The 23,150-nt window shown below is 41.7% G+C and overlaps 2 protein-coding genes across 2 annotated transcripts; one reads left to right on the top strand and one right to left on the bottom strand.

Annotated features, from left to right (window-relative positions):
* Nucleotides 1–767: 767 nt before the first annotated feature.
* dhodh (dihydroorotate dehydrogenase) lies at nt 768–9,953 on the bottom strand. The gene is made up of 9 exons (XM_046346184.1): nt 9,820–9,953; nt 9,153–9,362; nt 8,180–8,379; nt 5,895–5,977; nt 4,064–4,251; nt 3,461–3,574; nt 2,271–2,424; nt 1,975–2,134; nt 768–1,865 (listed from the first exon to the last, which is right to left on the bottom strand). Exons 1-9 carry the CDS (start codon nt 9,835–9,837, stop codon nt 1,772–1,774), a joined length of 1,221 nt encoding a protein of 406 aa, XP_046202140.1. The 5' UTR covers nt 9,838–9,953; the 3' UTR covers nt 768–1,771.
* Nucleotides 9,954–10,509: 556 nt separating this feature from the next.
* Nucleotides 10,510–22,038, top strand: LOC124033140 (polycystic kidney disease protein 1-like 2). The gene is made up of 23 exons (XM_046345091.1): nt 10,510–10,824; nt 12,182–12,322; nt 12,487–12,521; nt 12,621–12,681; nt 12,917–12,978; nt 13,108–13,170; nt 13,384–13,539; nt 13,696–13,814; nt 15,159–15,279; nt 15,363–15,485; nt 15,616–15,835; nt 16,094–16,275; nt 16,403–16,633; nt 16,731–16,832; nt 16,946–17,124; nt 17,990–18,136; nt 18,327–18,529; nt 19,455–19,642; nt 19,915–20,050; nt 20,143–20,338; nt 20,532–20,751; nt 20,862–20,946; nt 21,556–22,038. The coding sequence occupies exons 1-23, from the start codon at nt 10,623–10,625 to the stop codon at nt 21,600–21,602; spliced, it is 3,219 nt and encodes a 1,072-aa protein (XP_046201047.1). The 5' UTR covers nt 10,510–10,622; the 3' UTR covers nt 21,603–22,038.
* Nucleotides 22,039–23,150: the final 1,112 nt, after the last annotated feature.

Raw genomic sequence — 23,150 nt, 5'->3', positions numbered from 1 at the left:
GGAGACCCTCAGGAAATGTGTTAGTGTGTGAGCACACTAAGAATAACATTTATTTACCCACAATGCTACAGTACTGTGCCTCTGAGTTAAGCCAGGCTGATATCTAAATCACGAGCACTGTGTTGTCGCCGATGCCCACAGTCTATATATTGCAGAGATCCAGTTCAGTTAAGGGGAAGACAATTCCATTTTTATAAGCATTAAAAATTCCCCTATATCAATCCTCTCTATTCAAAACCCAGCAGTCACCCCGGACATTCAGTCAACATGGATTATCAGAGAAGGTAAGATTGCTTCTGTGCCTGCTTGAATTCTCATGACCCCTTAGGCAGGACTCAACGTTAAGAGCAGTACCTTCTGTACCCTAGGAATGTATCAAACCCACTCATGAGAATAGTGGTGAGAGGTTATTCTGACACGGAAAAATATATGTACAATGGACAAACTCTGGCAGAAACATTTGCTCAGGGGATGGTGAGTGAGTAACTACTGAAAGAGAGCTATAATGCCGTAACAGGGCTTATAAGGCCGTAAGGGACATTAAGTGGGCAATCTCTAAAGAAGTCTACCGGGGGAGAAGAAGTACAAGCCAGGCTCTGAGAATAAACAGGAGAGTACCAACAAACAGGAGAGTACCAACAGGTTCCGATAGAGCCTCAATAAGGTCGACTGGGGCTCTGATGATCAACGACAGCATTTCCCGTGCCACCCAAAAAATATGCACATTGAGCATGGAAAACCAAAATAAGATATGGACAGTCAAGACATAAGAATTTAAAAATGGACATTTATTCTTGCCTGAGGCGTGTGCTCGAAGGTTAATGTTTCTCAAATAGCTCAACTATATAGTTTAATGTACACGATTTAACATACATTAAGTAACCCCTTGACATTACACCCGTAACAGGAGGCATTACAATTCAATCTATGTAATAGGTCAGAAATAGGACAGAGAACCATCAGTGCATCCTCTTGGACTTGGCTCTCTTTGTCACTGACCTCTTATTCTGGTACACTTCTCATCCGTTATACCGCTGAGAGTTAAGGCAGTTTTTACCATCTTACAGTGGGATCATGTGTATTTAAAGTCTGCTGACATTAGGCAAGTAATTGTGCCATTGCCCTTTCTTTAAAATGTCAAAGTTGTTATATTTCCTCAGTGTTTAACTGACTACTGCAGCAAGGCTAAATGGTAATTGTCAGGTAATTGTCATTCCTCTCATTGCTAGGTGATCAGTTCTAATTTCAGACGAGGTCTCCATTATGTGGGTAGCAGTTCAGCGATTTACAAGAGACGTGCAGTTAAGCACTTTGAATGGAAGTTATTTGTGAAATAATGTTCAATTTCTATAGTCACAGTTCTATAAATAGCAACACACAGTATTTCTGAATAGAACACACATCATATTTACATAATTTCAAAAAAAAAAAAAAACATTTTATTTTTTACATACATTACACATGACAATGTGACTGCTAGTGTCAAAATACCGTTACCACGTAACCTTACGGCTTCTTACGGTTACATCGCCGAATAACCAACAGATCCAGTAAGAACTGTGAAATGGGGCAGGTTCCCAATACTGCTGTTACTGCTGTAATAATTGTGTGCACAGGTATCATTCTAGCCAGGCATTACATGAATTGACCAGGCAAGCCACTTCATGTACTATAGACTTCAAGTAAAGGCAGGAAACTGACAAAGGCATCAGTCTGTATTGTAGTCAATCTAACCTGTAGAACCGACTGATATTGACACTCAGAGCCTTGATCATTGTCCCTCTCTAGACTGTTGTTGAAATTTCCCCTCAGCTCCTCTATGGTCAGCTCCAACAGCATCCGATATGCTTGCAAATCCTTGTTCTCTGTAAAACATAGGATACAGTCAGAATATTTCAAATACAAGCAATTTGACTAGATTAAACCACATTAAGTCACGCAGTAAAATAAAAACACATGCAAGTTCACACGTACTTTAAAAGCTGTTCTAGTTCCCTTTTGATTTTGGTGACAACTGGTGGACCCTGATAGGTTAAAGAGGTGTACAACTGGACCAATGAGGCTCCAGCACAGATCTTGTCCATGGCATCTTGTCCACTGGCTACACCCCCAACTCCAATAATTGGCACCTTACCTTCAATGAGAAAGAGCAATATTGGGTGAATGAAGAGAACATTCTATACACCACCACCCACAATCAATCAAGCCAGTATCAGCTGCAGCAACAGCCATTAGCAGTGTTGTGATGATCCTTCATTTATCCTACCTACCTTTTGTCAAGCTGTACATCTCTCTCACAGTGCGTGTAGAGAGATCCTTGATGGGCTGGCCGCTCAACCCTCCCACCTCTTTACTCTGGGGGTCCTGTAGAGTCTCAGGCCTGGATACTGTCGTGTTGGAGACCAACAGCCCATCCACACCAAGCTAAAACAACAAATCATGATTACCCATTTGACCTTACCCCATAATACCACACCTAATTGTTCCAGGCACACTTGAACGAATACACTCAGGCAGCCCAACTCTGATCTTTTTTCCACTAATTGGTCTTTTGACCAATCAAATTAACTCTGAAAAAGATGTGATAGGTCAAAAGACCAATTAGTGGGAAAAAGATCCGAATTGGGCTGCCTGTCTAAACGTAGTGTGTTCGTTCACGTGTGCCTGGAACAATTAGGATGCTACACTAACTCCAATGGAATACAGAACTCACTTTTAAACAGAAGGATCATGAAAAAGTTACGATTTGTTCATCTTAATTCTCTGTAACGTATCTAATACTCTTCAAATATCTGCTGTGCTTTCTATTGGTCTTTTTCCATTTGGAGTCTGTCCCCTTAAATGAACACAGAAAAACAGAAACAGTCCCCTTAACATAGAGAGTGGATAGGAGGCAACACTAATGCATTCAAATCAATTCGGTGATATACGTCCTCTGCTGGCTAAGACCCACGGCAGCAGGACTGCTCTGATGACTGCTATAGAACAGAAGCCGACTACGTGAGTGGGGTGAGAAGTGTGCTCGGGAAGATGAGCAAACAGGAAAAACACAGATGACCAAAGTAACCAGCCCAAAGTCATTGGGGGCTAAATACTGTAGGTTAAGGCTTGGTGAGTAGGCTACATAGAGATGCCCACAGAACCACACTGACCCCCGACCCACTGCTGCAACTGTCTGCCCCAAGCTTACAACTGAAGTTCCTGCCTGCCCTGGGGCAGAGCAGTCCTTTCCCGGGGGGCCTGGCCAGGCGGGGGTCAGTCGGTGGGCCTGGCAGACAGTTGCAGCAGTGTGATGCTTTATAATTTCTTAATTTGTTTTAATGTCTGGTTTAAAATATATTGTTTTCTTTCAGGCCCCCTGGCCAGGCCCCCCGACTGACCCCCGCCTGGCCAGGCCCCCCGACTGACCCCCGCCTGGCCAGGCCTCTGACTGACCAGTGTGGCTCGGCCTCTGACTGACCTCTGTGACCACATCAGCAATGTCCTGCTTATCCTGGGCGGTGAGGTCAGGGGCAATCTTTACCAGTACAGGTGGCCTACTCCCACCCTGTAGGGCATCACGCTCCTTCAACACCTGGATGGGGGAGGTGGAATGGGGGGGAGACAGGAGGGTACAGGGATACACACGAGCCACCACAGACACACAGTCAATGAGATCCATCACATCAATGAGATTTAACAATGTACAGCACAACACGGAGACCAAACAAGAGCAATACAGCTGAGCAGTTTTTCCTAAGGTTAATCGTGTTCAAGCCAAACAGCACTATGCTGTACTTGCTTGTGTGATGTGTATGTTGTCTAATGGGAAGTCAATTATCTTTTGACATAGAAATCTATATGAAAGCTCACTGGCTATATCAATAAAAGTTGAACAGAACTGAACAGAAACACCAGACTTCAATAAAGGAAAAGTTGCAACAACATGCTCTCTGGAAAGCCAACGATACTGTAAACATAAAAATAAATAACATGTATGATATCACATCTGAGTGTGACATCCTGGGTAAATAAAGGATATATAAATCACATCTAGGTCAGCCAAAAATTGCCAGCCACTGACCTTGTACAGCAGTTGTCGCAGTTTCCCTTTCCCCTGCAGGTCCCTGAGGCCTGGGGTGTTGGGGCTGCTCACGTTCACCACCAGGTAATCAGCCAGAGGGCCCAGCGTCCGCACCCCCTCCAGGTAGTCTGCCGCTGCGTCCTGCGACAGCTTGTTCTTTCCCAGGTTGATGCCCAGGGGCAGGCCAGCTAAAAACACACAGACAACAGGATTTATTCCAGTTATGAGTCCCTGGGAGAGGTTAAGGTCAGCACATAAATAGAATGCCAGCGACTGAATTAATGAGAATACATTGTCCGCAAGCGTCAACTGCGTCACGAGCGTATAGTGCATCAAATTACGCCTCGATAACACCAACAGCGTCTTTGCATTTTGGTGCACCAGAAGTACCCGCATTTCCAATGGAACGCTGTGTTCGCCTTGCAGCGTTGAGTTGCAGAGGCAGTTGCAGTGCGCTCTGTGTGGCGCATAAGTTGGATATATCGAATGTATGCATTAAACTGTATGCATAAACAGCTTGACAGAGACGGTAGGCGAAGGTGAATGTTGCACACGTATCCAGATGATGCCGAGTACCTTTTAGGGCAACACCACTGTCGGTGTGATCGAGGCATTAGGAAGCAAATACATTTTTCTCACGTCGACGCGGAGCAATGCTGGTGAAATTAGCAGATAAATTGTTTAAAAAAAAATCAAATAAGAATTGACTGTTGGTGCATTGTTACCCCTGGAATTGTGAAATGTATCATTAAAAAAAAGTGTCTATTTAGTGTTCATAAGTTTAACTACACGCCAACATTATGTAGGCTGGTGCTTGTGAAAAACGGTGTAGCAATGCATGAACGCAACGACATTCTAAAAACTGGATTTGGTTTTGGGAATGATATAGCATGTGAACAACAGTATCACCGTTGTTGCTTACAGCCGATTGGATTGAAATGCAGCTGAAACAACGTGCATGGTTAGCGAGTGCCTTGGTTGAAATGAATTCAATCTGTTCCAGAGATTGAGTGGGTTGTTGGTACAAAGGGAATTTGAGGAATTGTTACGCTCTTCCCTACTTCGCTAAGTAAAGTTGTATGGTTAAAAAGGTCATTTGGGTTGTAGGCTATGGGTTATCTGACAAATAGATGACCTATTTGAAAGCAATACAGCAGCCTACTTGTTTTGATGATGGGCATATAGTCTCTAGGCTACTATGGCTGGAAAACCTAGAATGAGGTAACTCAGATATCAAGAGACTAAACAACTGTTTATAAACCGCTTTCCATTTCAATTACGGCTTAATAACTGGTTTACGTTACGTTGTTTATGTGAATTAATGCTTGCCAGTCTCGCACAAGCAAATTCACGCGGTTGACGGACATCCCCCTTGTGATTTCGGCTTAATGTCCCAATCGAAATCAGTGGGGCACATTTTGTTACGAATGCTCTATTTGACTGAAAACTAGTGAAATATGCCAAATTGAATTCAATCAAACTTGAAACAAACGCTCTTCATCAACGATATAAAGCAATATTTTAAAAATACAACGGTGAAAATGTTTTGTCGACAAAAACATTTCAGTTGTTTGCTTTTTGACTGTCAATACAAGACAGTATGGGCAGGATAGACTCATTTGTATGTGTTTATTAGCTGATCTGGAAGAGTGCGACTGGTATTAGGAACACCTCTCTGAGCCAGGGGAAAGGGAATCTCCATATAAAAATACAGGCAGAGGATTATAGTGTAGTGTAGTTGGCTGTGTGCCTGAGACACTTATAAGCTCACTGTCAAACCCATCTATCAGTCTGACAGACAGGACAGAAACATGAGTTGTATCTTTAGTACCTTTAGTCAGCTCTACCTGGGTGCCTTCTCTTGCCTTTAGTCTCTCCCGTGCTGCTGCAAGACCACAGCTGTTGAACCCATATCTGAAACATACCCACAACATAAGAGGTTAAGTTCATATAACAAAAAATCTGTACATTTGCCAAAAAAAGCAACTATAAGCAATTTGGGATCCATTCCTGTATCATGCCATTATGATACAGTACGTGTTAATCTCGGATTTTCTAGGGTGCACATTAAATTCAATTGACTACTAAAATACATTTAAAAAATAATTGCATTCAGTTGAGTAAAACTGTATTAAACACCACCATAAGGAAATGAGGCCTTTAATCATCTAATGCACTCATCTTGACGTAACTTCTGGGAAGCTGTGTTGTTGTACACTGAGGAGTGAAAGAAGCACTCCGGCATATTATTATATGAGGGGCTTGTTAGTCTGAGTATCTCACATCCCGGCATATCATCCATGCTAAATTGAATTAATCATATTGATTCGAGCCTAATATACAAAGACTTATTGTAATTTACTAACTACATTAAATACAAGACAAACAACTTGGATACATCCACAGTGAGCTCCAAATGTATTGGGACAGTGATACATTTTGTTGTTTTGGCTCTGTACTCCAGCACTTTGGATTTTAAATTATATAAAAATTACAGCACTTTTTGTATATAGTCCCCCCCCATTTTAGGGGACCAAAAGTATTGAGACAAATGATTTTGCATGTGTATTAAAGTAGTAAAAAGTTAAGAATTTGATCCCAGACTCATAGCACGCAAATACTACACAAAGCTTGTTACTCCAAAAAAAAATTGGGATGCAATTGGTGTTTGTTTTGGTTCAGATTATTTTGTGCCCAATAGAATTGAATGGTAAATTGTGTGTGCATCTATAAATTGTTGCTAGTTTGTGTTATGTTTGCAACTGGTTTGGGATTATTCATTTTTTAAGAGAAGATAAAAACATAAAGAAATGAATGTAAAATAGATGTACTGTGCCATTTTTGAGCCACTATTATTGTAAACACTTCTAAGTTCATGTGGATGCTACCATGATTACAGACAATCCTGTATGAATCATGAATAACGATGAATAAGAAAGAATGTTAGATGCACAAATATTAGAACCGCTCACTATTACAATGGCATGTGAGGTTAGCAGCTAGCATTTGGGGGGGACGCCAAAGTGACAAAATACACAATTTAATTTCTGTTGGGCACAAAATAAACAGCAAATGCATCCAACAAATTTGTAGTCACAAGCTTGATGCTGTCATTGCGTTATATGAATACGGAACTAAATACTTACCGTAACTTTTTACTACACATAAGTGCATTTTCCCTAAAATGTTTGGTTCCCTAAAATGGGGAGACTATGAGCAAAAATGCTCTAATTACTGAACGGTTCACCTGATATGGATTTTAAAAATCCCTCAAATTAAAGCTGACATTATATCATTCCTAAGTACTGGAGTACAGAGCCAAAACATTTTTTTAAATGGCGCTGTCCCAATACTTTGAGCTCACTGTATTAGCCCTATTGTTGGTGTTCTAGGGCAGTGTTAACATCAGTCAGTCTGTGGAATTTGCTATTCAAAACACTTAAGAAAATCACAGAACGTATCACACTCACCCCTGAAGAAATGGGATGGTTCTGGATATTTTTTCAGTGGTTTGCTCTTAAATGTTTAGAACAATGTCAAGCAAGCATAGACAGCCATGACAAAATGCACACTTCTTTATTGTGTAGCAATTATTTACAAATACATGAATATATGGACTTAGATTTGGATCTGGGATGCTTTTTCCTGAACTGAGGATTAACTTCTCTGACAACCAATATGTCCCTTCATATACGCAAAGTACTGTGTTCTAACAACTCATGAATATGTATGTTTGTGCCTTGGCATCTCATTTCACAGCACTTTTAGAGAATGAAAGCGAGCTCAACAAGGTAGCAGTGTAACACCCTGATAACATTAATTTGGCACCTTCATTTCAGTTTGAAGAAGCTGTGCTACAACAAATATAAAAGGGAATTCATATTATAGTCTGTCACTAGCCTCAATGTAAAAATAAAATAAAAATTTTATGTGTAGGTGGCAGGCTTATCCCCTTTGAACAGAGTGGAGAATGACAAAATAAACTACCTGTGATGTCGCTGTTCGCTGCCATTTGACACAGAATTCACAAGCTAAAAACATTAATCTATAATGAATGACAGTCAGCCATGCTATGGTATGGTTCAGTAGCCATGTCGTATTCATTCAAAACCGTACCGGTTGATGACCGCCTGGTCAGTGGTCAGTCTGAACACACGTGGTTTGGGGTTCCCCTCCTGGGGTTTGGGGGTGATGGTCCCCACCTCCACGAAGCCAAAGCCTAGTCTATACAGCCCGTCAACAGCCTCCCCATGCTTGTCAAATCCTGCTGCTATCCCTATGGGGTTCTTGAACTTACGGCCCATGACGTTCACTTCCTGGAATAAGAAGTAACAACTCCAGGTTAAAATTGTGCCTAAATTCCATGGAAGTACACAGTGACCAAAAGAACAGTTACAGCTTTGATAAAAAATGTTTATAATGGCTTCCTGGGTGGCGCAGTGGTTAAGGGTGCTGTACTGCAGCGCCAGCTGTGCCACCAGAGACTCTGGGTTCGCGCCCAGGCTCTGTAGTAACCGGCCACGACCGGGAGGTCCGTGGGGCAACGCACAATTGGCCTAGCGCGTCCGGGTTAGGGAGGGTTTGGCCGGTAGGGATATCCGTGTCTCATCACGCACCAGCGACTCCTGTTACGGGCCGGGCGCAGTGCGCGCTAACCAAGGTTGCCAGGTGCACGGTGTTTCCTCCTACAAGGGTTGGATGCGCGCTTAAGAAGCACTGCGGCTTGGTTGGGTTGTGTATCGGAGGACACATGACTTTCAACCTGACAAGATAGTAGCTACTAACAATTGGTTACCACGAAATTGGGGAGAAAAAGGGGTAAAATTCAACAACAAAAAACAAACTTTTTTTTATATAATGAGATTTGACTAGCTAGGGTGAGTCGAGACAGTGGAAGTGAAGGTTCTCAAACAAAGCATACATTCCGTTCTAATCTTACATCAACACAAAGACAATGTGCTGATGTGTGCAAGGAGTGCAAGGAGAGTGAAAACACCCAACAGGAATTAACCTAGCCTGGTTAAACCAGACTGAACATAGCAAAATCTGTTTTCATGCCAGGCTAGAGGACACCTCCTCCCACACTGACCAGTGATGCAGGGTCCTGGTAGCGGTTCAGAGGCACCAGACCCAGGCCGATTAACCTCACAGCCATGACATGGGCTGTCTCTGCTCCCACAATCCTCTGCAGCAAGGGCATGAGCTGGTTGGTGTAGAAGCGCTCATCTCCCACAGCAGTGAGGTAGGAGACAAACAGGACGCTGCCGGACCCTATGATTTTCACCGCGTCCTTTAGACGCTGCAAAGAAAAATCAAACAATGTGATGGGAATAAACTGAAATATGATGCATACTGTTGTTGAAGCACATCAGATGAACTGAGGGGTGTTGCAATTATTTTTATATTACTAGATGACAGAGAGTGATCCTGAATACCCAGAGAGACTAACGTTACCAGCTTTGAACAACCCAGTGGGTATAATTCAGCATGTCGGAGTCTGACTAGTCATTCAGGATTCTGCAAACAGTTAACTAGCTTACCACTTCACAGAGGCTGGTTACATGAAAAAGCTAACGTTAGCTAGCTAGTCACAGGGTAGCAAGCTAAGTTCGCTCGCTCACTTTTACTCAACAACACTCTGATTGTTGAAGCTAACGTGAAGTGGCTACTGTCCAGTTTCGCTTACCAAATAGTAAAAACATTGTTCATGACAAATACGAACTATTAAAACATCACAGTTTCATCAATGATGTTACCTTCAGTTGCCCCGCCATGGATGTTACATCACTTTGCAAATGTCTGGAAGCATTTCTCTCACATTGCCGAGAACCACTTCCTGAATGTAATCTCACGATACTTCAAAGGCGATGCATGTCAAGTCAGAGTTCAATGATGATTCTGCAAGATAAAAATTACAATTTGTTCTGATTAATATAATAAATTCATATGAGTAGTCTTACTCATATTAATTTATTATATTAATCAGAACAAAGGACTCATTAGTAACTCTACTAATTCACTGAGTAAATTAGCACAAATAAGATAAAAAATAAAATGGCAGATGTTAAAGATGAAGGGATAGTGTATAAGCCTCAATTAATTTCATAAACCAATTGAAAACCAAAGATGTATTGTTACAACCCTGGTCAATGTCAATATTAGGCCTTGGCTACATCAAATTGACTTGTAAAGTGAAGTAGATTTGAGAAAGGTTTTTCTTCTAAATTTCTACCCTTGAGTGATGTAAAGGCACTTTTTCCCTTTGCATGTTGTTTGAGTGTCTGTAGTGATTTTCCTAATGTAGTAAGAGTGTATTCACAGTTTTTCGAAAGAAAGCTTTCTAATTTCCATAAGATGGGCAGTGTGCCTTTCTTCCAAGACCAGTACTTGTTTCAGTTTGTAGGCTACCATAGCTCTACCATCTATAATGGATTTGTTCATACGAGCCTCTTTGTTTTTGTGGATTTCTGTGGGGATTGTATCTACGGCCAGTACAGCATGCAGTGAAGAGGATGCAGAAAATACCACTTCAATAAAATTCAAACATGTGTTCGAGAATATGGCCTATGAGTTTTCTCAAAAGCCAAAGAGCTGGTATCAAGCCCAGGAGTCCTGCAAGGAGCGAGGGGGGAAACTTCTGATGGCCCTGAATTGCAAGATTAAGAGCTTCCTTGAGGACTTCTCAAATGAGAGACACAAAGAAAAACTTACTTGGTGGGTGGCTACGGGGGTGTTAGGGCAGTACCAGGGGCCGGTGATCGGTGAGTAAAAATACTGGTAAACCACTTGAAAATAATAGTAAACCACTCTATACTATGGTTCCAGGGCTGTGTCTTTTGAACATGTTTAGTTAGACACTGATTTCTCTATAGCTGTAATTGAAACATTATTGGTCAATCTGCTGTAACTACAACAATTTTTGGACTTATAAATTCAAAATATGTACCCATTGATTCCTGAAGAATATAACTTATAAATGCCTCATGAGCTCAGTTCAAGTGCCGTCAGAACCCAAAATATAAGCTTGTTTTACTCCAATGTTTTAAATAAACTAAATGTAAACAAACACTTAGCCTCAAAACATGTTTAAACTATAATGTTGATATAATGGACGGTCAGTCCTTGCATTCATAGCCCTGTCTATGAACTGGGCACAGATGTCAGTTCAATGTCAAGTTTTGATTTACATTTGGTTGAGTTGTCAACTAACATGAATTCAACAACAAAAAATTCACCATGTCATTGAGTTTATTTTTATACCTTTATTTAACTAGGCAAGTAAGTTAAGAACAAATTCTTATTTTCAAAGACAGCCCAAGAACAGTGGGTTAACTGCCTTGTTCAGAGGCAGAACAACATATTTGTACCTTGCCAGCTTGGGAATTCGATCTTGCAACCGTTCGGTTACTAGCCCAACACTCTAACCGCTAGGCTACCTGCCACCCCAATGTTAAAAGTTGGGCGAAAAAAAGAAGAACATTTCCTTATATTAATTACTTTTTAAAAAATCCAATCAATTTTCCGCATTGATTCAACTTCGTCACATTCCCCAAAAAATGTTTTAATGATTTGGGAACAACATTGATTCAACCCGTTTTTTTGCCCAGTGGGGACATTTCTCCAGCCACATCCCTCAGCTTTTTAGTGAAACAATGGCGGGGAGTATGCTTTGTTATTCTTTCAATGGCTGATTGCCTCTTTAGGCACTCTGTGAACCATGAACATAAAATTGATTTTCTAATTAAATGAGAAAGTTGAGTCATCTTAATTAAGCCACTGCTTATGGTCTTGATGGAATTCCTGAGCTATACAGAGACCATTTGTAAATTACAGCTACCATGTACGAAGCACATCTTCACTACTGATCGCTTATCAGTGTCAAATGATGTTAGCAAAATCCATTATTTTCATAAGCTCATATAACATATCTCCACCAGTCTTGGAACATCATTGTCATAGGAACAGCTTAGAACCAAGCTTTCACACTTGATCCATCAGCTATAATATAAGGACATTTTAAATGATACATTGTTGTTGGAAAACAATATTAAAATAACAGTATTGTATGGAAAATAGTACATTTCATAGCTTTTCAATAATTGTTTAATGTGTCTGTAGTGTATAATGCTACTGGAGAGAATGGTGCTTCTACGGAGAACGGGAGTACCCCACTCCTCTGCACCTATGTGATGATGGATCCCTTTCAGCTGGTGACCTCAACCAACTGCAGTGCCTGGCGTGGCTACCTCTGCACCCTGGGTACAGCACCTTCGCTAACCCCATTTTAACATGTTCAAAATAAAAGACTGTGTCCTGATCCTTATTGTAAGCAGATATGCTGCGATGTTTTCCAAAATTATTTAGTGTAGAGGCCTGAATGATATCCTGCATGACATCTGTACTGTATAATTATTGTTCTACAGATTTGAATTTATCTGCAAATCCATCAAATAGTATGGTAAGTGACTTTTATTAATGGCCTTTATCCGTTGTAATTCTTTGGTGCAATGTCAGTAAAGTTATTATCAAAATTAATGGTTCTTGTTGACTTTCGTAGGACAAACAGGGAGCAAGTGGCAAATCAAGACACTGGAGAAGCCATCAAATTAAAGTTAACCGTGAGTTTGTTTGGCAAGTTTGTTTCACAGTTTCAACCATTCATGTACTCCCATGAACTAAACGTCTCTCTCTCTCTCTCTCTCTCTCTCTCTCTCTCTCTCTCTCTCTCTCTCTCTCTCTCTCTCTCTCTCTCTCTCTCTCTCTCTCTCTCTCTCTCTCTCTCTCTCTCTCTCTCTCTCTCTCTCTCTCTCTCTCTCTCTCTCTCTCTCTCTCTCTCTCTCTCTCATCCTACAGGTATGTCAAGGAGTCTGTCAAGCATGGAGAATCAGGTGACCAACATCAACATGCTCCTCAAGGTCAGAAATGTTGCTGTGTTAAAAGTGCAGTGTGACACATATTTCAAACTCTTTTTGTTATCGATTGTTAACACAATTATAGTTTTCAGTGGTTGGGAGTTTGCGGTCATATCCTCTGTTTTGTTTCAGGAGGCTCAACTGGAACTGGAAAGAATGGAAATGGCTATAGGAGAGCCTACAGACGCCAATGGGGTAAAGTATCACAATGACGATGGACGAGTAGTAAGATGGGTGTGGTCAGTGGAGTAGATGACAGTGTTTAGGGCCACTGGAACTTTCAGTCATAGTGCTCTCTCCCACCACATAGATAAATTATTATCAAATCAGCAAACAGTGAATGTAATTAAATAAATTATACTGCTGTACCTGGTCAATTTGGGCCTAACCTGAACCCTACCCCAACAGAAAAAGTACCTTGAGCTTCTACTACAGGGAGCCCAGATGCTGTTTCCAAGTAATTTGAAATTAGACAACACAACTGCTAGCAATATCATCAGCTGCGCTGGGGGAGTCATACTCCTCAAAATGAAAAGATGTGGGGCGGACAGTGACACTAATGTGGTGGGTCAAGCAATGATAACTTTCATTATTATAACATTAAAATGTAGGCCTACATACTACTGTAAACCTATACATCTGTTTTTAGTGTTGTGACATATGACAAACGTGGAGTTCATTGAGAGTGTATTTCGCTGATGTTCTGCTGTCTTCAAACAGGACACGGAAATGTTTGATTTGGCCTTTGAGATTTATAAGGCAGTAAGCTTGGTGGTGACCACAGAATCTAATGAGCCCTTCTTCGTGAAGCACCCAACAGGCAGCATCTACCAGATCAGGTTAGTGTTTACAACCCGGAGCTCCTCCATCTCACTCATTGGTATAGCCTCCAATTCTACACTCTTAGAAAAAAGGGTTCTAAAAGTTTTTTTTTGCGGAGGGATAGGGTTCTACCAAGAACTGTTTTTGTCTGAAGAAACCTTTTTGAAAGACAAGGTATTTTGTAATGCAAATAGTTCTACCTAGAACCTTTTTCATACTTATTTGATAATTGTTTGGAAGGCAAGGCAGATTCTTTGGAAGGCAAGGGTTCTATATAGAACCCTTCTTCATCTGAATAAGCTTTATTATTGTAATTGTTTTTCTTTCAAAAATGTTAACATCCAGAGTAATCCAATAAGTTTTAAACTGTACCTATATGGACATATTTCTGTATTTATCTGGTATTCCATTAATCATTTTACATAGACAGTACTGACATAATTGATATCTTTGCCATGATTTCTCTTTCAAATGAGTATTTTCTGTGATTTTATTGAGCAGAGAGTAGGAGAATAGAAGTGAGTCTGAGTGAACCAGCAGTGTATTGTATGGTTCACAGCAAATTTTACAGTTTTTTCTAGTGTACATTTCTAGTGTTGATTCAGGAGTTAAATGAATTTAACGATCAGTGGTGTAAACGATCCCCAGTGTTGGTGTTAATAACCAGAGTTAAATAACATACATTTTCCTAAACAAATTGTGGGTGCAAGTTGTGGGTGACTAAAATTGCCAACCGTTGGATATCCTCACTCTGGCTGGATTCCTGGCTAAATTCCCAAGCTGTCCCTCATACCATCACGGTCACCTAATCATCCCCAGCTTACAATTGGCTCTTTCATCCCTCTCCTCTCCCCTGTAACTATTCCTCAGGTCGTTGCTGCAAATGAGAATGTGTTCTCAGTCAACTTACCTGGTAAAATAACGGTAAAAAAAGGAATAAATAAGAACTGCACATCCAGCATAATGTGTCCTGTAAACCAGGAGTTTCTTAACACCACTGTGTTAGGGTATAATTAAGCCCTCAAAGAAAGGCCTTATGATTCGCTTAATGTTTTGTCATAAAGAGTTTGATTTTAAAGGATTATAAGACTCGTGGAAACGGTTAATTGGTTAATTGAGGGTTCTAGGAAGAACTCTTCAAAGATATAACCCTTCATAGAGTGTTCTAGATAGAACCTTTAGAGGACAAAAGGGTTCTTGGTAGAACCCTTCATAGAGGGTTCTACCTCGCACCAAAAAGGGTTCCCCTATTGGAACAAACCAAAGAACCCTTATGGTTCTACTTAGCACCTGTAAAACTATGCTTCTTGCTGTCCTCTACTTGAATGCGAGCCATCTGACTCTTGTCTCGTCTCCCTCAGCCTCACCCCATCACAAATGGATAACAATGTTCTAGGGTCAGAGGACGATGCATACATCAAGCTTCCATCTTTCTCTGCATTGCATTCCTCGCTGAAAAACCACTCACTTGTTAATGTACAGGTCTGTACAATAAACAATATTGATGATGCTGTTTTGTTGTGCAAAATAGTATTTTATTTTTATATTTTTTCTCTTCCTTTCAGGTGACCACTTTTATAGGCAACCCATATCCATCGACTGAAAACATCACAGGAACGGTGTGTACCCTTGTACTAAGGGATGGATTGGCGGAAATCAGTGTAGAAAACTTGACAGAGCTAATTGAGGTAGGCTAAAGGATAGAACAGGCCAACTACTTTAACTTTAGCCTGCTGTCATTCCATCCTCATTTCCCTAACAGAGATGAGGGAACCATGAATGCAAATAGATTTGGTTGTTTCTCTCCCTTCTCTATAGATCGTCCTGCCACGCCCAGATGCTCCTGTGCTCTCTGGCATGACTGTATCCTTGGAGGAAGGGGCTCGCGTTGGGACCACTTTCAACACTACGGACCCCAACATCACAGTCATATTCACCATACAGCCCAGTGTCAATGTGTCCCTAAAACTGCTGCTGGGCCTGGGCTCCCCACCCAATGACACCCACTATAAACACAGCACCGTCCTGAGACACACAGGTAGAGGAGGATTCCATCACCATAGTTACTGCTAGGCAAAACATTACATCCACTGTGCTACTGCTTTCAGTCAATCTAGCTGTCTGTTATGTACATAGATTCACATACTACTTTTGATATTCACAAGCTTTAAGACATGTCTGTCTGGAATTTCACACTGTAATTGGAGGTCGGGCTCTCAAACGTATTGTTGGTTTGCTTTCTTAGCCTGGGTGGTATAGAGTAATCCATGTTCAAAACCCTATTGTGCTCTTTCAGAGGGTTATCGCTGGCTGGTCACCCCTGAGATGATGGAAAAGGGAACAGGCACCTGGTATGTGAATGCCAGTCTGTTTAACTCAACCTGGAGCAAGGGTCTGACACTACAGATCACCATCTTTACTACTAAGTGCATGTACTGGAACGCTAAACAGCTGACATGGAGCATAGCTGGCTGCTGGGTGAGGCTGCTATTAATGAGACCTATCCCTCCTTTGTCTCCATCAGAGTATGAACAAACCTAATTGGTAAGCGTCGGTATGTGTTTGTGACATTGTGAAAGCGTTTGTCTGTGTTGTCTTGTTCTAGGTGGGTATACAGTCAACTCCCAGGATGACACATTGTCTGTGTAACCACCTTACATCGTTTGGGAGCTCTTTCTTTGTGATGCCCAACTACGTAGACGTGTCGCTCACAGCTCAGTACTTTGCCACAGTGAATGAGAACTATGTGGTGGTGGCGTTGCTCTCTGCCTTCTTTGGCCTGTACCTGGTCACTCTGCTCTGGGCCTGCTATGCAGACAGGAGGGCCCTCACCAGGGTGAGTTTATCAGGGCGTGTACAAACACAAATACAAACACACACAAACTGATGCTCACACATACACACGAACACCGAAACACTTGTTTTGTCCACAGAGGAAGATGACATTCCTGAAGGATAACCACCCATGTGCCAGTTATAACTACCTACTGAATGTCCAGACTGGCAGTCGGAGAGGGGCGGGTACCTCTGCCAATGTAAGATGGGGTGGTAACTGAATAGATCCTTCATTCATTTCTGTGGTCAGTTTACTTAGCATAGGAATATCAATACCAGTATCCATGCTAATCAGAGTATATTTTTTATATAGGTTACAGTCAAGTTGTTGGGTACACAGGGGGAGAGTGAGCCCCACCACCTAAGTGACCCTGATAAACCAGTATTTGAGAGAAGGGGTGTGGACTTGTTCCTGGTGACCACACCCTTTCCCCTGGGGGAGCTGACGGGCATCCAGCTGTGCCATGACAACTCTGGGGGGCACCCCTCCTGGTAAGCACCAGGGCAGATGACACATCATCCCTGTAATTATTGTGACTTGTTTAAAGTCAAGGTCTTTTTGAAATCACTCCATACTTTCCATTGTCATGTTTAAAAATGATTTGTGGCACACTAAACTCTAAGGTCCGGGTTAAGAATCTGCAGGGACAACTAGGACCTATAAATACTGAGCTGTTAAAGTAGTTTAGGTGTGACATTATCAAGCTTTGCTCCCCTCACCCTTGGAGACCTGGTAGAGTTTCATCACAATGACACTTCAAAATAGCATCCTTGCCTCCTCACCTCACCTTGTCTCCTCCTCTCCTCCTGTTTAATACCTGTCTTAAAGGTTCAACGTTGACGTATTTATCACAATATCAAATCATTTCTGGGTAACAATTCAGTACCTTACTGTGATTGTTTTCAATTAAAATTGTCAAAAAGAAACAAAATAGCTTCTTAGCAAAATATTTTTCTAGGACTACCTGGGAGTGGGAAGGAGAAAACTAGCTGTTATTGACAGAGAGGTTTGGAACTCTATTTCTTATTGGTCTGTTGTCACCAGGCAGGCCAAAACTCCATCCCACCAATACAGGCTGAAATTCCAGGGTATCGTTTTAAACAGGTCTTACACTAAAAAGGCATTATCATCAATTTCATAGTATTATTCCAACCTCATCATGTGGAAATATAAAACACAGGAAAATCCTGTTTTTGACTGCACTGGGTCTTTGAATACCACAACAAAAATATTGCAACCACTGCTATGCTGGCAGGGACTTGTTTTCGTTTTTATCTCTACAGTCTAAGAATCTCTATCTCTACACAGGGAATAATAAGTATTTTTCGAGTGTGAGATCACATTTCCTCCCACCAGGTATCTCAACAAGGTGACGATCCAAGACCTGCAGAGAAAGAAGGTTTGGCACTTCCTGTCCTCATCGTGGCTGAGCTCTGACAGGGGAGACGGGCTGACCAAGAAGACCCTCAACGCTGCCAAGAAAAATGAGATCAGAAGCTTTAGGTGATTGACCACCAGTAGAGTACAATGTTACAACATGTCTGTAGAGGATTTCTAGGCTAGGTCCAATATCTTGCAACGTGCCATAGAGTTTTAATTCTGAAAACCTTGTATCATAGACTACTTTTTCAATGTAATTCCTCTGACTTCCACCCTGGTCATCCCCTAATGTCCCACACTTTCTATGTCCTAGAAATATTTTCCAGACCAGGACGTCGACAGGCTTTAGAGATCAGCACATCTGGGTGTCCATCGTAGACCCTCCCTGGCGTAGCCCGTTCACCCGAGCACAGAGGGTGTCCTGCTGCATGAGCCTCCTGCTCTGCACCATGGCAATCAACATCGCCTTCTGGAAGATCCCCAAAAACCAGCAGTCTCCTGTCATCTTCACCATTGGTAAGTCCATAGAGATACAACATTATGTTTTATATTGGGTACTGGATAAGTCCTTGTGGGTGAGTCAATCAGTCCTCTTTTGTGACTGTGCCGTTCACATCTGAGCCCACATCTAATGAGCTGCCTCTGATAAGGATGGGCAGTAATGAGCTGCCTCTGATAAGGATGGGCAGTAATGAGCTGCCTCTGATAAGGATGGGCAGTAATGAGCTGCCTCTGATAAGGATGGGCAATAATGAGCTGCCTCTGATAAGGATGGGCAGTAATGAGCTGCCTCTGATAAGGATGGGCAATAATGAGCTGCCTCTGATAAGGATGGGCAATAATGAGCTGCCTCTGATAAGGATGGGCAATAATGAGCTGCCTCTGATAAGGATGGGCAATAATGAGCTGCCTCTGATAAGGATGGGCAATTTTATCCTCCACTCACATAGAAATTGGAAATTTTGGCTACCGGAAAAAGTTTTTTCGACAGTAAAAAAGAGAGCATTGCAGTACATGGGAACTACGATTAGCCTGCAATGTGGATGATAACATTATCAGACTTTTTAGATACAGCTGCGTTAAGAATCAAAGACAAGGACTTGTCTCAATTCTAAATGTTAGATCCAACTCAAGGCTCTTTTCTCCTTGGTGTTCACAGAGTTACAAGGACTAGTAGTTGTAGGCAGTGGAAGGCTCTTCATAATCCGTCAATAGGCAACGTTTCAGCCACATTCCTTTGACTATCCAGACCTGAAAGACCTTGTCACACAGCACAGAGTGGTTATTCAATGACCCCAAGCCCTTGATAAACCTTTCATATGGCTAAGAAATACTTGACCCAGAACAACACAACAAGTGTTCAGACATTGAATGATATATTGAGTGTTATAGCTTCTGTTATTGTGCCTTGACTCCATAATGGTGTGCTTTCATGTCCCAGGTTCGCTGGAGGTCACTTGGGAGGAGATCATGGTGGGGGTGGAAAGCGGTTTGCTCATGTTCCCCATCAACATCCTCATCATCACCATATTCCGTAGTATCAAGCCACGATTCGTCCAACCGAAGGAGAAGAACCGCGATATGCAGGGCCTGAAACCCCTCGCTGTTACCATGCCAACCATTCTTAAGGTCCTCTCTTTACCTTTTCAAAATAAAGTGTTGTTGCTGTGCTATAGTTCTGCGCTATGCTTTGTCTATAACCTTCAAACACTCCCATAATTTATTCCTTTCAGCTGTGCCTGCCTTTTTTCTTACCTCCAAGGCCATACAATATCTTATTGGTTATAGCAACCATTAACATTGATACTGGCAACTGTGATACTGGCAACATTGATACTGGCAACTGTTATGTATGTTCTGTCCTTAAGTACTGTATTCCTGCATACTACGTCCCTATCTAGGACACAGAGGAGATGGTGAATCTGCTCTGTAAGAGCCAGAGGAACAAAGTGCCTGAGCTGGAGAAGAAGCTGGAGTCATGCAATGACCTTTGCTCAGCCTTGGGCAGAGTGCAAGGGGTCATTCAGCTTATGCAAGGTGCTTCCCTGACACTGCAAGAGCAACCTTACAAGTTACACAGGTTTTGACATCATTGTAATTGTTGGAGATTTGATGCGTCTGCCTACTAGGTTTGAGTGAGAGTGAGCCACACTGGGTCTACTGCAGCAAGTTTGTCCTGTACTTCCTCCACCACCTGTCCATGTGCCTGGAGCGACTGGATGAGAGTGCCTTCCCCACCCCAGAGGCCCGTCAACACATCCTGAACACCGTCCACCTGCTGCAGAAGACGTCCGAGATGGTTTCCACCAGCCACATGGCTTACAGGTTGGACAATATACCTGTGCAGAGAAGGGGATATAAATAACGGAATTCAAAGTTATGCTTTTCAAAAAAAATACTTTCCTCTCAGTTTCCAATCAAGTTAAATTGATCTGTATTTATGTGAATATCATTGTCATACATTACTCTGACCAAGTACCTAAACATACCTGTGTTTCCTCTGTGCCTCCTCTCCCAGTCCTCCCCGTGTTGCTAAGGAGAAAAGGAAAAGCTCGAGCTGCTGGCTGCCCTGGTGGTTTGTGTTTGTGGGCTGGTTCTTGCTCGTCTCCATCAGTGTTGTGTCCACGTACTTTACCCTGATGTATGGCTTTGCCTATGGGAGGGAGAAGTCCATCCAGTGGGTTATCTCTCTGGCCATGTCCCTCTTCCAGAGCATCTTCATCCTCCAGCCTCTTAAGGTAAGACCAGGGCTCTATGTCTTACATGAAGAACGTAGTCCTGAAGTTCTGTTCAATCATCAGCAGATGTAAAAAGAAGAATTTCATTTGATTCTTGTGTTTATTCTCAGGTGATTGGTATGGCGATCTTCTTTGCCCTCCTCCTCAAACCAGTGGCAGTAGAAGACAGTGAGGAGGTTGGACTACTTCTGAAAGGTAAGATCCTCGAGCACAGAAGACCTACTGTACAGGGCTCTCACGAAACCATTATGCTTTACCTTAGTGTCAGTTTTACAAAGGCGTAATTGATCTGGGTTTCTCAGTACTCGTACTCTGAAAAGGCATTTACATCAACCCAACTCTCAGTGTTGATGAAGGGAGAGAAGGGTTACAGTCAGTAAGGGACTGTCATAGAGAGAAAATACCATATTTTTTTCCCATGCCTACTCTCTCACAGAAATACAACAAAGCCTTGAATATAAATGGCTTCTGTCAAACTATTGAAACCTATCTATTATGCATAATGAATGTTATATTTTAGACATTTTAGACTGCAATAGAGCTGTATAAGTCTGTTTTACCCTCAGATAGTAGGAGAAGCATAGAATTATGGTAGTATTTTGCTGCCATATTGGCCAGGACTCTATTGTAAAATACATGTTTAATATCAATGAGACTAACCTGGTAAAATAAAGGTACAAATATCTAAAACCTGTGTTTAGTATGCCACACCATGTCAGGCTCACAGGGATTCTGTTGAGCTTCCCTTCTGCGATGTTGAAAAGAAAAGTCCTCACAAAGAGGCCTGTCTTATCTGTCTTACAGAACAACAGGAGATGTGTAAATTGTACTCCGGTAGGGAGATGCAATGAAGAAACACAATTTAGCTCTACACGCTGTCTCCAGAGGATCAATAGGGTTGGAAGACCCCAGGCCCTACAACAGACATCCTCTGCTCTGCTGCACTGACTATCAACGTGGCAAACTGAGAATATAAGTTAGAAAACATAGTTGTTAGGTTTTTATTGAATACTTGTTACTCTTAATAAGAAAGGTACAAGGCATAATATGTATGAATGTACTGAAAACTACTGTATCATTGAAAGTGTAATATTTAGTAATAAGCTGATAGTTAGAAACTTTTATTCTTGTGGATTGTATGAAGTTACTCAATATATGGAATTACTCTGTTATATTTATTTTATCACAAAACGCTGATATATTATTTTACACTGTACATTTATATTGACTTTTAAGTAACATACAGTCACCTCCAAAATCATTGTCACCCTTGATAAAGATGAGCAAAAAAGACTGTATAAAATAAATAATAGAAAACCAGAGCTATATTGAATGTTTTCTGAGATTAAATAACACATTGGGAATGATCCTTTGTCTGTACAGCCCTATTCAGTACAAACCACAGGTTTTCAATGGGGTTCAAGTCCAGAAACAGAGATGGCCATTGCAAAATGTAGATTTTTTGTTGTTGTCAATTAATAATTTCTTTGTGGATTTTATGTGTGCTTGGGGTCATTGTCTAGCTGGAAGATCCACTTGTAGCCAAGTTTCAGCCTCTTGGTAGGGGCAACCAGGTTTTTGGCTAAAATGTCCTGGTACTTGGTACAGTTCATGGTACCGTTCAATGTCACTATCACCAGGAAGCAAAACTGCCTCATAAAATCAAAGATCCACCACCATGTTTTACAGTAGGCATGGGGTTATTTTCTGCATTTGCATCTCTCTTACAAAAGAAAGATGCATATGGTCTTTGCTCCTGAGTGGCGCAGCGGATTCCTGACGCCATCAACACCAGAGGCAGGACTTCAACCCATGTCAACTTCGTACCTGCACATACTTTAGCTATCTTAGCTTTCAGCTTTTGGTTTAACGTTCCACCATATTTTGGGACCGGGAGTAGTACACAGAACCAAATCTGTGTGTTATGCCAAATCTTGTGAGCCATTTGTCAAATTTGATTTGTCTTGGGATGCCATACCTGGGTATTAGTTTGGTTTGTAACCACTTAACGACTGACCTAGCATCCTCCTTCGCTGTTGGTATTGCTTCTACCCATTTGGAGAACCTATCTATCATAACTAGGAGATAGCGTTTACATTGTCGGGGCCCATGTCGGTGTAATCTATACTAATATCCTGAAAACATGCATTATGTAATGGATATGAGCCCATTGGTGTTTTGATATGGTTTCTTTAGGTTGTGGCTGCCACATATGTTGCATTTGTTACAAAATAAATCATCGTCATAAAATAAGTCAGTCATATTTTTTATGTGAGGGTGCCACCAGATGTGCGAGGCCTTTTGGAGGGTCTTTAGTTTGCCTTCGTGTGTGTGGCTATGTGCTTCATGTAAAAGTTCTGGGTCCATCAGTGTGGACTGCTCCATGGGCGTAGGCTGAG

Source organism: Oncorhynchus gorbuscha, linkage group LG04, assembly GCF_021184085.1.
Source record: "Oncorhynchus gorbuscha isolate QuinsamMale2020 ecotype Even-year linkage group LG04, OgorEven_v1.0, whole genome shotgun sequence".
Taxonomy (NCBI): Eukaryota; Metazoa; Chordata; class Actinopteri; order Salmoniformes; family Salmonidae; genus Oncorhynchus; species Oncorhynchus gorbuscha.
Note: the sequence above shows the minus strand (reverse complement) of the source record. Positions and strands in the feature narration are given on the sequence as shown.